This window comes from Aethalodelphis obliquidens, unplaced genomic scaffold (genome assembly GCF_003676395.1).
Source record: "Aethalodelphis obliquidens isolate GAN/ISIS:26980383/991018 unplaced genomic scaffold, ASM367639v1 scaffold13, whole genome shotgun sequence".
Taxonomy (NCBI): domain Eukaryota; kingdom Metazoa; phylum Chordata; class Mammalia; order Artiodactyla; family Delphinidae; genus Aethalodelphis; species Aethalodelphis obliquidens.
In genome coordinates, this window is record NW_020837957.1 from 14,334,248 (window position 1) to 14,348,097 (window position 13,850).

Below are 13,850 nucleotides of genomic sequence, written 5' to 3' on the forward strand. Positions count from 1 at the left end.
CTATAATTTTATAATGATCTAACCCACAATTTGTGCAACAATAAAAGTTACAGTTTCTCCAGAACTCCCTAACTCATACCTGTCTCTCCTGTGCCACCTGGGAAATGCCTCCTCTTTGGTGTGATAGCTGCTCCCATCCCGACCCACAGCCCCTGTTGTGGCTCTGCCCCTTGTCTTCCTATGTCTAGAAGTTTGACGTTGGACAATCGTGCAGGGTAATCATACCCCTTTAAGTAGGCGGTACTCACATTTCTGTCCTTGACCCTTCTCTCACTCTCTTTTACTCTTTCTCTGGGTCAGCTCCTTGTCCGTCCTGGTTTCAACCATCAATTCTACGTGGATGACTCTCAAATCTTTCTCAGTCCTCACCTTTCTTCTCAGTTATGGCCTCAGTGAATAAAGACCAAAAGTTCCAGGCTGTAAAGGAAAAGGCTAAACACGTAAAAGTTTGAAGCCGTATTTGAAGCTCACTGCAAGTAGGTTTGAAGAAAGACAGAGTTTTTTAAAAGGCAGTAGTCTTTCTGGACAGACCCGCAGAGCACAGACAGCTGACGTAAACTCGCCTGCCTCATTTTCCAGTGATATTTACAGAAAGATGGCCTATTGCAGGGCAAGAGGGAGTGTTGTTGAGAAGCATGTAAGATCATGTAAACAGAAGTACCACTGCTCTGAAAACTGCTGACACCTGTGCTTTTATTTTAATGTTTCATTTAGAACATTCATTTAGACCTCTAATAACAAATATCTGTCGGCTAGATACCCTCAGTTTCCAAACAGTGGAGCAGAGGAGAAGATTTAAGCGGCCCCTTCTTTAGAACTCCCAGCACTTTATGGCTCTCAAGTAGCGTTGCTCCAAAGTAGCCTCGTCCTATAGTGATGTAGCTGGGCTGGCTTGTGTGCAATTCAGTAAACTGTGTCTTTGTCCTCTTCATGTCCCCTTGGTAGAGTGCACAGTGCCTGGCCCATAGCAGAGGCTTCCAGGAGACCACTCCTTCCTCTCTACAACTCCGAGCTTATGAACAGAGGGGTCTGTGCTCACGGCCTCAACTCCCCCTAGATCCCTTCCACCTCCAAGACCCCTGAAAACTGGGTTCTGCTCCAGCCTTAAAGTAAACTTGTTCTATCTGTAACAGCCCTGGTGAGCCTGCACCAGCAGGTGAAATCTCCCAGCTTGTAAATGTTGGTCAATTAAACTCGGTCAATTAAACAAGTCATGTCCATGGCCTCTGCTGTGTGACACAGCAGCCCCCAGGTTTTCTCCCGTGGCTCTTCCCTTCTCCTGAATCCTCTCTCTGCAGTATCTCAGCTGCCCCACTGCTCCCATATCACCTCCACATGAATAGCTTTAAATTCCTTTCAATTTTTTACATAAAAATTGTATATGTTTAAGATATACTACACGATGATTTGATTTGTGAAATGATTACTACAGTCCAACTAATTAACATACTTCATCTTCATATAGTTACCATTCTTCTGTGTTTGATGAATGAGCATCTGAAACATATTCTCTTAGCAATTTTCCAGTATTCAATACATATTATGAACTGTCGTCACCTTGCTGTGCATTGGATCTCTAGGCATATTCTTCCTACGTAACTGCAACTTTGTACCCTTTGGTCAAAATCTCCCCACTTCCCCCACCTGGGTGTCTGTGGCAACTACCATTCTACTCTGCCTCTATGTATTTGACTTTTTTAGGTTCCACATGCAAGGGAGATCATGCAGTTTTTCTCTTTTAAGAGAGCCAGGCAAAAGTGTCCCTGCCCTCACTCCTCACACCGATCATGGATCGTCGTTCCTCAGAGACACCTTGGGAGTCCAGGCCTCCTTCACTATCCCTAGTGAACTCATCGAAGCCTTTGTCATTCCTGGCCCGGCCCGTCCGTCTGTTAGGAATCCTGTTGCTGCCATGGGGATCCTCCCAGAATGCAGCCCCCTGACAAAAACCAAAACAAAGCAAAACCTTCCATGACTTTCCTGCAGGCTGAGCACCAGGGCTCTTACCGTGACAAAAATATCCTTAGCTTTCCTGCAGTGGTCATGTCCCTGTCAGAGCGTCACCTCTCCCCTCCCTCACACCAGCTTCCTCCAGCACCTGAATGCCTCAGGTACCTTCCCGCCTCTGGCCATTTGCACAAAGTACTTGGAACCACCTATCTCCATTTGCATCCCTCTGCTCTCTCACCCCTTCATCTGGTCCTTCATCTGGCAGGGTCCTGCTTTGTATCTCAGTTTAAATGTGATTTCCTCAAGGAAACATTCTCAGACCCCATCCCAGACTACATCCCTGTGTGGCGCTCTGCCCTTTACCTTCAGGGCATTCATCGCAACTGTGATTATATAATTAGGTATAGGATTGTTTGTTAAAACTCTATTTCCTTTACAAGAGTGCAAGACTTCATGAGGACAGGGTATACGTGAGCGTTGGTTTGAAACCCGGGATGAATCTCATGCGAGATGCCACATTAGCCCTTTCTCTTCTAGCTGGCCACCTCAGCTGGGCTACTCACCTGGGCCCATCAACTCACAGCCACACCAAATTTCCTTTGGCTCCAGAGCAGAGTGTGCATTCCCTTGCCTCCAGGCCAGAGAATGCCAGTCCATGAACCTCTGCACCCTGTCTGTGGTTTTTCCTCCTCCATGGAGCCCTCCAGTAATACTTCTAGCAGTCATCTGCCTACATCACTCAGTGTCTCTGGGCTTCAGTGTCCCCATCTATAAGGAAAGAATATTAGCGCTACCTCATAGGACAGTTGTGAAGAGTAAACGGCTTATGTGTATAAAGCATGCGGCTGTCCCGTTTAAAAGGTTAAGTATATGTTAGTATCTTTGCTGAGGATTTGAGGGGTCGCAGGGAGAGACCACATCTTATGCAGCACAGCCTTTCCCCATTTTCCTAGGTTGACTTTTACCCTATTCTCCCTCTCTTCCTCCCTTCCCCCACCGCTGTCATGGAGTAACTAAAAAAAAAGAAAATCCCCCCTTCTCTTCTCACCCAGAACAGTCCCCCAACACCCAGTTCCCTCGAGGAGCTTCCTTCTAGTCTCAAATACTGCCAGGATATTTTTTTTCCAAAGAAATACAATGCCCTTCTTCAAAGGAATTCTGACACAAACTGCTACTAACACTTCCAAGCCTGTTGGAATTAGAGCTGGATTCTCCGTGCCTAATGCCTAAGGCGCTTAGGAGGGATTTAATGTTCAAAGAGCGAATGGAGCGAATGATTAAGATTGAGATCCACACCACTGTAACGCAATTATACTCCAATAAAGATGCTAAAAAAAAAAAGATTGAGATCCACAAAAGTGAAACGTAACTGTCCTTTTATCCATTTTTCAGTCATTCAGCATATATGTATCGAATGCATAGAATTTCTAAGTTTTGTTCTTAGATTCAGAGAAGAAATACAACCCCACCTAAAGCTGCTGACGGTTTAGCAGAAGAGACAGGAGAAGGGAGAGACCGCTTTCCTCAGACGGGGCAGGAGAAATGTGAGAGGAGCGTTATCTGCAGACGCCCTTCACCGTGCAGGAAACCCCGCCTTGCAGGAGTCTCCCTCTATCTGGTACTCCAAGTGGGAGGAGGGCCTTCCTCAAACTTCAGATCGAAGATCCACTAGGAGGAAACAAGTCTTTACCAGTGTCCCAGAAGGCAGTATGGTTAGCCTTCCTGTACCTCTGAAGCCAATTTGTCATCGTCCCACTTAAATTTAAGGAAACAACCTGAAAATATTTCCGAAGACCATTCAATGTCTAAAACTAGTGACACTGAGTGCCCCCTGTGGGGTTCTATTTCAGCTCATACCTTTCTCTGTTATCTATGGGAAGGATACTTTTAAATCTGAAAAGAAATCAAGAAGTTCAAAATAGGGGGAAACGAAAGCCATACCATCACTTTTTCAAAAGGTCCTAATTTTGCTGTCTTCTTTGAGTAACAAGATCATTGCAGTTGTTTTATGTGTTAAATTATCCAATGAAAGATGGCAAAAATGTGTACATATGGTTATATTTACCTCCCTATTTTGTATGTCAAGCCTTAGACTGTTATTAAAGGTCCCATTTTCAGCAAACCAAGCAACCAATACTAAAAGAAAATGAAAGCTATTCAATCATCATCTGAGCTATGCCTTCTATGATCTATTAGTACTGTTGCCAAGAGCAACAGCACGTCAAGAAATTCCACCCCTTGATGATACAATAAAATTTCTGTTCAAAACGTTTTATTAGGAAAGCCAATCTCTTCTTCCTTATAAGCAGAAGTTGCTTTTTAAACAAAGACCTCTTCATTCTACCATCGCTGAAGATAGTTTTCTAATAATCTTTTTCCATTTTCAAATATTAATGTGTAATATCTCTGTTAACTGGGTTGTCTAAGAGTCCTTCACATTGTACTTTATTAAAACGAACAAAAGAACAGTTTCTAATTAAATAAGTAGGACACAGGAACTGAAACAGCTATATGTTTAATGAGCCTTTGTGTTCAGATCACGTTGCTCGCTGCACATGAATCACTCTAAATTCTAAGGGGAGGGTATCATTTGAGTATCTATCACCACTAGTCAATGGTGAATAATATCCGTATTGCGGAAGTAGCAAAAGCTAGTTAAAATTGGCATTGCCTTCAACGGTGCTGTCAATAGCAGCCACCTTGACTGTCACAGGCTGGAGTGACACCTCTTTATTCCACTTTCTATTCTCCCCTTTCCGCAGCCACCCAGTGACCCACTTCATCATCGGCCATTCACTGTTCCTATTTTCTCAGAATGTAGAAGAGATAGCACACTCCTCCAAGGTCCTCCCCTATAGAGCACTGTAACGAAAGATCACGTTTATAAAGCCATTTGGATTTTGCCTGCTTACAACTTGGAGTCAGCAGGCTATGTTAGAAATGGGAGCAGTGACTTCTGTCTTTGATCTCAGTCACTTTCTGCATGACCTTGGCCAAGATATATAACTTCTCCACAGCTGATTTTCCTCTTTTCTAAAGTGACAGGGTAGGATTCTATGAAATATTAAATTCTAAAATGTCCATGATCTTAAAATGGGAAAATGTACGTTTTACTTCTGACATCTTTACTGTCTCCCAACACATAAGTGCAAAATGGTCTTCCAACTGGGTTCTGAGACATCAGGTAGTTTGGCCCTAAGGTACACCTTTTATTTATAAGGTACACCTTATAAATAAAAGTATTTATCTGAAAAAGACTTAAAACACAGAGACAGAAAAATTACAAGTATATAATCCTTCTACTTAAAAAATTATATATAAAATTAAAAATGTTTCCATATCACCCCTCTAGTCTCACTTTATTAATAGTCCTCCTAACTCCATTCTACAAGCACCTCATTAACACTGGTGTTGCCAAGGGCATCACCAAGAATTGTGCAGTACACATTTATGCAACTATACATGGTAGCTCTACAGTTAGTTACTTTTCCAAAATGGTTTGATGGGTCAGGTATCTCCATTTTGAAAGCCTTTACTGTACTTAAATTTTTTTTTTTAATTACAAACACAATAAACAATGGTGTTACTGCTTAGTACTTAGTCGATTTGATAATGGGTTAGTACTTAGTCAATTTGGTGAACAGCAGGGGTAATGATGAGAAGAGTAGAAATGACAAAAGACTGTTTAGGGACACACCTTGATTCTTTTTCTGGAAGAAAGTATGGAAGCAGCATCTCTGGGAGAGGTCCATATCTGAGAAGTGTGTGAGATGCTTGACATTTTTTTGAAGATTCATCTTCATTAAACATTACTCATTGCATATTCTGAACAAGAGTTATTTGGCAAGGGCAAGTTTACAATGAAGCATGGAGTGGTTGGTTTCTTCACAGGGTGCCTGGCTTTTTATGGACAGCACTGAATTCTGTCTTTCTGGCTAGTTAGGTAATATATATTTCCCAGCAAGAAAGAGTCATTAGATGAGGACGATGAATCAATTGTGCTTCAGGAGTCCCATTAAGAAAATTAGTGGTTTAAGTGTGAGCCTTGGGGATTAATGGGAAGGTAATTCAGTGTAACCTGTAGCACCTAGAGGGAAAAAACTCTATATTAATACATTAAGTTAACCTGATTTTTCTTACCTTCGGGGACTAAGGTGACCCAAAGACTAGAGGAAAAACTTCTCAGGTTCTCATGGAGTGAGCAAACTCAGCCCTTCTTTTCCTGGAAAAAAAAAAAAGCCCTTCTTTTCCCCTTGCTCTACTCTCATTCTGTACTTTACTCCTGGTGTTCCTTCTTCCTCAGCCACCATGGCACACCCTTAAACCACTTCTCCTCCTGGACCACCCGTATTCACCCTCACAGTTTAGACTCACAAACTATTTCCTTGTGAAGAATCCCACCCCCATCATCTCCTCCACTACTAATCAGAATTAGTCTTGCTTTTCGGTTTCTGAATCTTGCTGTTGATAAATTCATCTCCTCCACAAGATCATTGTCTTCTTAAGGGCACAGACAGTGTCTAGGTATCTGTGTTACCAAACCGTACTTGGGTCTACTCCCCCACATGCAGTAAAACCAGTCTACTGACACCGGGTTGTGGTGAAGGAAAGTGCAGCATTTATTGCAGGGTGACCAACAAGGAGTTCAGAAGAGCTAGTGCTCAAAAAGCCCAAATTCTCTGTGGGTTTCAACAAAGTATTTTTAAAAGCCAGGTGAGGGAGAGGTGTCCCAGGGTATGTGATCAGCTCGTGCACAGCTCTCTGATTGGTTGATGGTGAGGTAACTGGGCGGTGTCACAGGGGTTAACATTCTCAATCCTTAGGCACTAGTAGATCTGGGAGCTAGGTGTTCATGATCGTCATGTAGTTAATTTCTTCCATTTGGTGGTGGTTTTAACCTCTGTAAAACAACGCAGGAAATGTGCATCAGATACTGTTATCTAGGTACTTCAGAGAGGAGCTAAAGCAGAGGATATGGGGGAGGGGGTCTGTCCTGGGAAGGCCCCATAGGGTCCTGCTCTGTTACATCTGCATTTTCCATCTGCAGGCCAAACAGTGCCTGGCAGATGGGAAGAGTCTGGAAATATTTGTAAATAAGACAATATGGAAACTTGGTGGGCGTTTGTTTGCCTCAGAAATGTACACGGGTGGCCTCCATCAGGTAATCTTTGTTTTCCTAATCTTAGGTTCAAGTGACCTTGATCCTTCGATGCTGTTGGACACTGGAGAGATCACTGATACAGGATCTGATTATGAAGATCAGGTACTTAGAATCTAAAAATATTTCTCTATTTAAATGTTTCTAATTTTAGTCTTTATAAATGATTCATGAAAATTAGAATTACAAATCATTCTGTGAAATGTTTACAGAGAACTAAAATAATCTATTCCATGATAAATCATACAGCTTTTATACATTAACTTTGGCCCTTTAACCCTCCCTTATCCACAGATTCAAAGTGGCAATTAATTGAGGAAAGATTTGTGGTCAAAAGTTACATGAGATAGAAGTGAAGTTACATGAGGTTCCCTTGGCCAAGAATTTGCCTGTGTCTCTAGCCATTCCCTGTAATAAGCCCACGGTATTTACTAAGCATTGGTTACAGGTTCAGGGCTCTGCTTTTCTCTTTCTAACCTTTGAAAGAGACTGATGACCAAGGACAACACAGCCAAGATATTAATATATTTTCTATTTGAATAAAACCAAAGAAATTTATCTGGGTCATTTTTTTCTCAGAAGAAGAACTCTTCCTCCTGCGCTATTTGAATGATCCAAAATAGTTGGCAAATGATCCCAGTCTCTAATTAGGCCTTATTTTTTAAAAAGCATCATGTCTGAAATTTCCTTCCACCTCTCATCAGTGCTCCTCTCTGGTGGCTGAAAGCCAAGTGAGCATGTTCTTCTGGAATTGTTTTTCCCCCATTTTCAGCTAATATGTGTAACAAATAAAGGGGATAGATCTGACCAGTGTCCAAATGTAATGGCTGTCTCTCTGTTTCATATACATATTCAGAAGCTATTTTCACAAGCATTATGTTTCTTCCCTTATATGTTTCTTCCCTTATAAAGCAAGGAGAAGATATTGACAAGTATTTAAAATATTTTTTAGCATTTATTAAGCACTTCATACATACTAAACATTGTGCTAAGTTCCTTAACTTGACTATTGTACTAATTCCTCACAACATCTCTAGGAAATAGGAATTATTATCTTTATTTTATAATTAAGAGAATTAAGACTCCAAGAGTAATTTGCGCACAGTTACGCAAATAGTTTCACAGTGGGGAAGTGAACTCAGGGCACCTTCCTTAACACCTGCACTCTGCCACCCTCATCCTCACCTCCAAAGACAGGCCATTCAGTAGTGCCTTTCTGGAGCCTTTTCAGTTGCTAACTCTTAAGACCCCAGCAAGGGCAAATGCCAGACAACCTCTGTGAAGGGTGAGCTCACCATCCAATATTACAGACCGCACCAAGGAATGAACAGTAGCAAGAAATCCAGCTGATTAAACAAATGGAAGGGTTCACACTGCAAGGACTGGGGATAACAGAAAAGCCTGAAAGAAATCTTAATCTGGGAATATTTAAAATATCCAAGGAGATAAAGGGAAGATTAGAAACCATGAAACAAGTACAGGAAAGAATGGAAAGGAAGAAGCAGGAAGGAATAGGGAGGAAGAAATAGAAATTCTAGGCACAAAAAAAATATTGTCATTGCAATAAAAATTCAATTAACGGTTGAAGAGTAGACTAGATACAGCTAAAAAGAGACAGTGATGGGGTGGGGGGTGGGATGAATTGGGAGATTGGGATTGACATATATACACTAATATATATAAAAGAGATAACTAATAAGAACCTGCTGCACAGTACAGGGAACTCCACTTTGCTGTACAGTAGAAACTAACACAACATTGTAAAACAACTATACCCCGATAAAAAAAGAGAGAGACAGACAATGATAGAGCTGAGGAAATTTCCTTCAAATGAAACAGAGAGCTAAATCATTGTCAAAGAAAGAACTTAGGAGACACTGAGGATAGAATGATTGGGTCAACGTATTCTAACAGGAGTTCCAGGAGGATAAAATGGAGTGGATGGGGCAGAGCTGCATTTTAACAGATAATGGTTGAGAACTTTAAAGAGGTGAGAAAAAACAAGTCCCCAGATTGAAGAAGCACATCCAGTCCTGAGCAAGAAAAAAAAATCCTCGCCTATTCTTTTTCCATTTAGTTCCTCAACAAATATTAATAGAGCACCTACTATGTGCCAGGTACCATTTAGGCACTTGGAATATCTAATTGTATAAAACAGGCAAGGATCTTCCATACAGGTGGGGAAGACAGAGAGTAAACAATAAACATAATATATTAGTAAATTCTCTAGATTGTTAAGTGCTATGAGAAGAAAAAAAAAGTAGAACACGGTAGGAGGGTTAGGAATGCTGGGTTGGGGAGGGCAGATTACAGTATTAAACAGGAGAGTCAATATTAACTTGGACGGCCTCATTATAGAGGTGAGATTTGAGCAAAGACTTGGCATATAACGTAAAACATCTAGAGCACAGAGGACAAAAATAAAATATTAAAAGTGAAAAGGCATTACCTATAAAGGAACAGCAATTTGGGGGGCAGAAGATTAAATGAAGCAAGGGTTTGCATTTATTGAGTACTTACTGTAAGCCAGACACTGTGTTTTATGGTTTACATGCATTATTGCTAATCTTTACAGTACCTCAAGAAGGTAGCTCTGTTTATCCCCAATTTACAGCTCAGGAAACTGGAGCTCATAGAGGTTAAATGACTTTTTAAGACCAAACAGCTAACAAGCAGCTGAGTCAGGAATCAAACTATGATCACCCCAACACCAAAATCTAGTTTATGCTTTCACACTCCAAATAAAGCCATTATCAAGGTCACTGGTAATCTATCACCAATTCCAGTTAACACTTTTTTTTTTAATAAATTAATTTATTTATTTTTGGCTGCATTGGGTCTTCCTTGCTGCTCACAGGCTTCCTCTAGTTGCGGCGAGCGAGGGCTACTCTTCGCTGCAGTGTGCGGGCTTCTCACTGCGGTGGCTTCTCTTGTTGCTGAGCACGGGCTCTAGGCCCACGGGCTTCAGTAGTTGTGGCTCACAGACTCTAGAGTGCAGGCTCAGTAGTTGTGGCGCACGGGCTTAGTTGCTCCACAGTATGTGGGATCTTCCCAGACCAGGGCTCGAACCCGTGTCCCCTGCATTGGCAGGCGGACTCTTTTTTTCTTTTTTTTAGTATTAGTTGTTTTTTGTTTGTTTGTTTGTTTATACTGTAGGTTCTTATTAGTCATCAATTTTATACACATCAGTGTATACATGTCAATTCCAATAGCCCAATTCAGCACACCACCATCCCCACCCCACCATGTTTTTCCCTACTTGGTGTCCATACATTTGTTCTCTACATCTGTGTCTCAACTTCTGCCCTGCAAACCGGTTCATCTGTACCATATTTCTAGGTACCACATACGTGCATTAATATACGATATTTGTTTTTCTCTTTCTGACTTACTTCACTCTGTATGTCAGTCTCTAGATCCATCCACGTCTCAACAAATGACTCAATTTCATTCCTTTTTATGGCTGAGTAATATTCCATTGTATATATGTACCACATCTTCTTTATCCATTCATCTGTCGATGGGCATTTAGGTTGCTTCCATGACCTGACTATTGTAAATAGTGCTGCAATGAACATTGGGGTGCATGTGTCTTTTTGAATTATGGTTTTCTCTGGTTATATGCCCTGTAGTGGGATTGCTGGATCACATGGTAATTCTATTTTTAGTTTTTTAAGGAACCTCCATACTGTCCTCCATAGTGGCTGTATCAATTTACATTCCCACCAACAGAGCAAGAGGCTTCCCTTTTCTCCACACCCTCTCCAGCATTTGTTGTTTGTAGATTTTCTGATGATGCCCATTCTAACCGGTGTGAGGTGATACCTCATTGTAGTTTTGATTTGCATTTCTCTAATAATTAGTGATGTTGAGCAACTTTTCATGTGCTTCTTGACCATCTGTATGTCTTCTTTGGAGAAATGTCTATTTAGATCTTCTGCCCATTTTTGGATTGGGTTGTTTGTTTCTTTAATATTGAGCTGCATGAGCTGTTTATATATTTTGGAGATTAATCCTTTGTCCATTGATTCATTTGTGAATATTTTCTCCCATTCTGAGGGTTGTCTTTTCGTCTTCTTTATGGTTTCCTTTGCTGTGCAAAAGCTTTGAAGTTTCGTTAGGTCCCATTTGTTTATTTTTGTTTTTATTTCCATTACTCTAGGAGGTGGATCAAAAAAGATCTTGCTGTGATTTATGTCAAAGAGTGTTCTTCCCATGTTTTTCTCTAAGAGTTTTATAGTGTCCAGTCTTACATTTAGGTCTCGAATCCATTTTGAGTTTATTTTTGTATATGGTGTTAGGGAATGTTCTAATTTCATTCTTTTACATGTAGCTGTCCAGTTTTCCCAGCACCACTTATTGAAGACACTGTCTTTTCTCCATTGTATATCTTTGCCTCTTTTGTCATAGATTAGTTGACCATAGGCGCGTGGGTTTATCTCTGGGCTTTCTATCTTGTTCCATTGATCTATGTTTTTGTTTTCGTGCCAGTACCATATTGTCTTGATTACTGTAGCTTTGTAGTATAGGCAGGCAGACTCTTAACCACTACGCCACAGAGAAGTCCCCCAGTTAACACTTTTTAGTTATCTTTCTTGACCTTTGCTGCCTTTGATCCACCACACTTTTACTGTAAAGGGCCAGGTCGTAAATATTTTAGGCTTTGTGAACCATAAGGGATTTGCTGCAGCTACTCAAAGCCTGCCATTGTAGTGCAAAAGCAGCCACAACTATACTTAAACAAGAGTATGGCTGTGCTCCAGTAAAACTTTATTTATGGACACTGAAATTTGAATTCCACATATTTTCCTGTGATTTATTTCAACTATTCGAAAATGTAAAGCCCATTCTTAACTGAGAGGCTGTGCATAAACAGGAAGCAGAGTGGATTTGACCTGCAGGCCGTAGTTTGCTGACCGTGGCTATAAACCATCCCCATTTCTTGACAGTGTCTTCTCCATTAGCTTCTAACACTTCTATAGTATTTAATACTGTTCTAAGTGCTTCACATTTATTACCTCATTTTATCCTGAGACAATTAGGTAAAATTGATATTATTACCCCCATTTTACTGATAAGGAAAGTGACGTACAGAGAAATTAAGCAGTTTATTTAAGGTCACACAGCTGGCAAGAGGTAAAGACAAAATTGAAACACAGCCGTCTGACTGCAGAGCCAGGATCAGGAAAGATAGGTGAGGCTCTGCTACGGTAACAAATAAAACTCAAAGTCTGAGTGTTTTCCTTCCAGCGAGACCTCCAGAGGGATCATGGATGGGAAGGAAAAGGCATGGGAAGGGGGACCTGCTCTTCATTGCACATTTATTCCTCCCACGATCATTTGACATCCCTAGTCACTGGCTCTCCCTCTGTGTGAAGAGGCAAAAGGATGGAAAACGGAGCTTACTCAGGTGCCCAGGAAGAGAGAGACAGGTTTAGTGAGTGCGAAGCCAGCCTGGGCCACAAAGCTCTGGGCCCCACCATGTGTTCTCTCTCTGGCACTCCTCCTACTTCTTGGCTCACTCTTTCTTGCTTTCCTTGCTGAGCTCTGCTCTGTTGGTCTATTATTTCAGTGCGGGTACCCGCCAGCATCCTGGCCAGGGACCCTTCAGTCCTCACTGCACTTATTCTCCTTTTAGAAGCTTGACCACAGCCAGTTTCTCTTTTCCTAAGGCATGGAAACCTCAACGAAGTTGGGGCTCTGTTCACAAGGAATAGTGAGGAAATGTGAGCATTTCAGCTTCACTCAGAATTCCCTGGTGGGTTCCCAGCGCCTATGTCTGTCTGCTAAACAGCACTGGCTGGATTTCCCATGTGCATCTCAAACTCAACGTGTCCAAAACTGAACTCACCATCTTCCCCCACAAAATCTGTTCTTCCTTCTGCTTCCCCTATTTCTGTGAAGGATACCACCATCCTCCCAGCTGCCCAAGCCAGAGACCAGGGCATCTTCCTAGTCTCCTTCCTTTCTCTCCCTCCCTACATCAGTTTGATCAAGAAGCTGGTCACCTGGTCAGTTCTCCTGTGCAGGCATCTCTCCTTCCCTCCCCAGGTCCACTGCCACTGTCCTGGTTCCCACCCTGACCCTTCTTCCCCAGGACCACTGAGACAGTCTCCTAACCAGTCTCCTTTCCCCAGGCTCCTCACCCATCAAAATCATCTTGCTGAAAAGCCAAGTCAATCATCACATTCCACTGCTTAAAACTCTTCATGGCTCCTCATTGATGTCAGAATTAAATCGGAACCTCTTATCATAATACATGGGAACTTTCAAATTAGAGTCTGACCCTCTCCCCTCCTTCCCCAAACTCATCCCTTGCCAATCACCAAAACACACTGAATGCTCCAGCCACACCAAGCCATTTGCAGTTCCCCCCAAGTGGGTTGTGCTTTGCACAGTCTCTTTCCTCTATATGGAAGCTTCCGCAACCCTATCGCCCCTGTGCTGGTTAACCCCTACTCATGCTCCATCAGAACCACACTTCTCCTTGAGGAAGCCCTTCTCATTACATGTCACCTTCTTGGGGGGTCCATGAGACCCTGTGTTGTAATATCCTCTTGCATTGCAGGAACTGTGTTCTGCTCTCCTGCTCAACACACAGTGTGTGCTCAATAAATGTCCATTTTTTTAAAAAGTCAATAAAACGATTTCCAGTTCTTCTACTTAATATGTAATGTTTTGATAACTTGCTAACTCTTGCTAACTCTTTCGAGCCTGGGTTTCCTCTTCTCAAAAGTGATGA

At 41.9% G+C, this 13,850-nt stretch overlaps 1 protein-coding gene across 1 annotated transcript in view; it reads left to right on the forward strand.

Annotated features, from left to right (window-relative positions):
- AK5 (adenylate kinase 5) overlaps window positions 1-13,850 on the forward strand; it is a 235,546-nt gene that overhangs the window by 115,358 nt on the left and 106,338 nt on the right. The window contains exon 8 of the mRNA XM_027114110.1: window positions 7,137-7,213. Coding sequence (XP_026969911.1) covers window positions 7,137-7,213 — 77 coding nt within the window. The remainder of the gene's footprint in view (window positions 1-7,136; window positions 7,214-13,850) is intronic.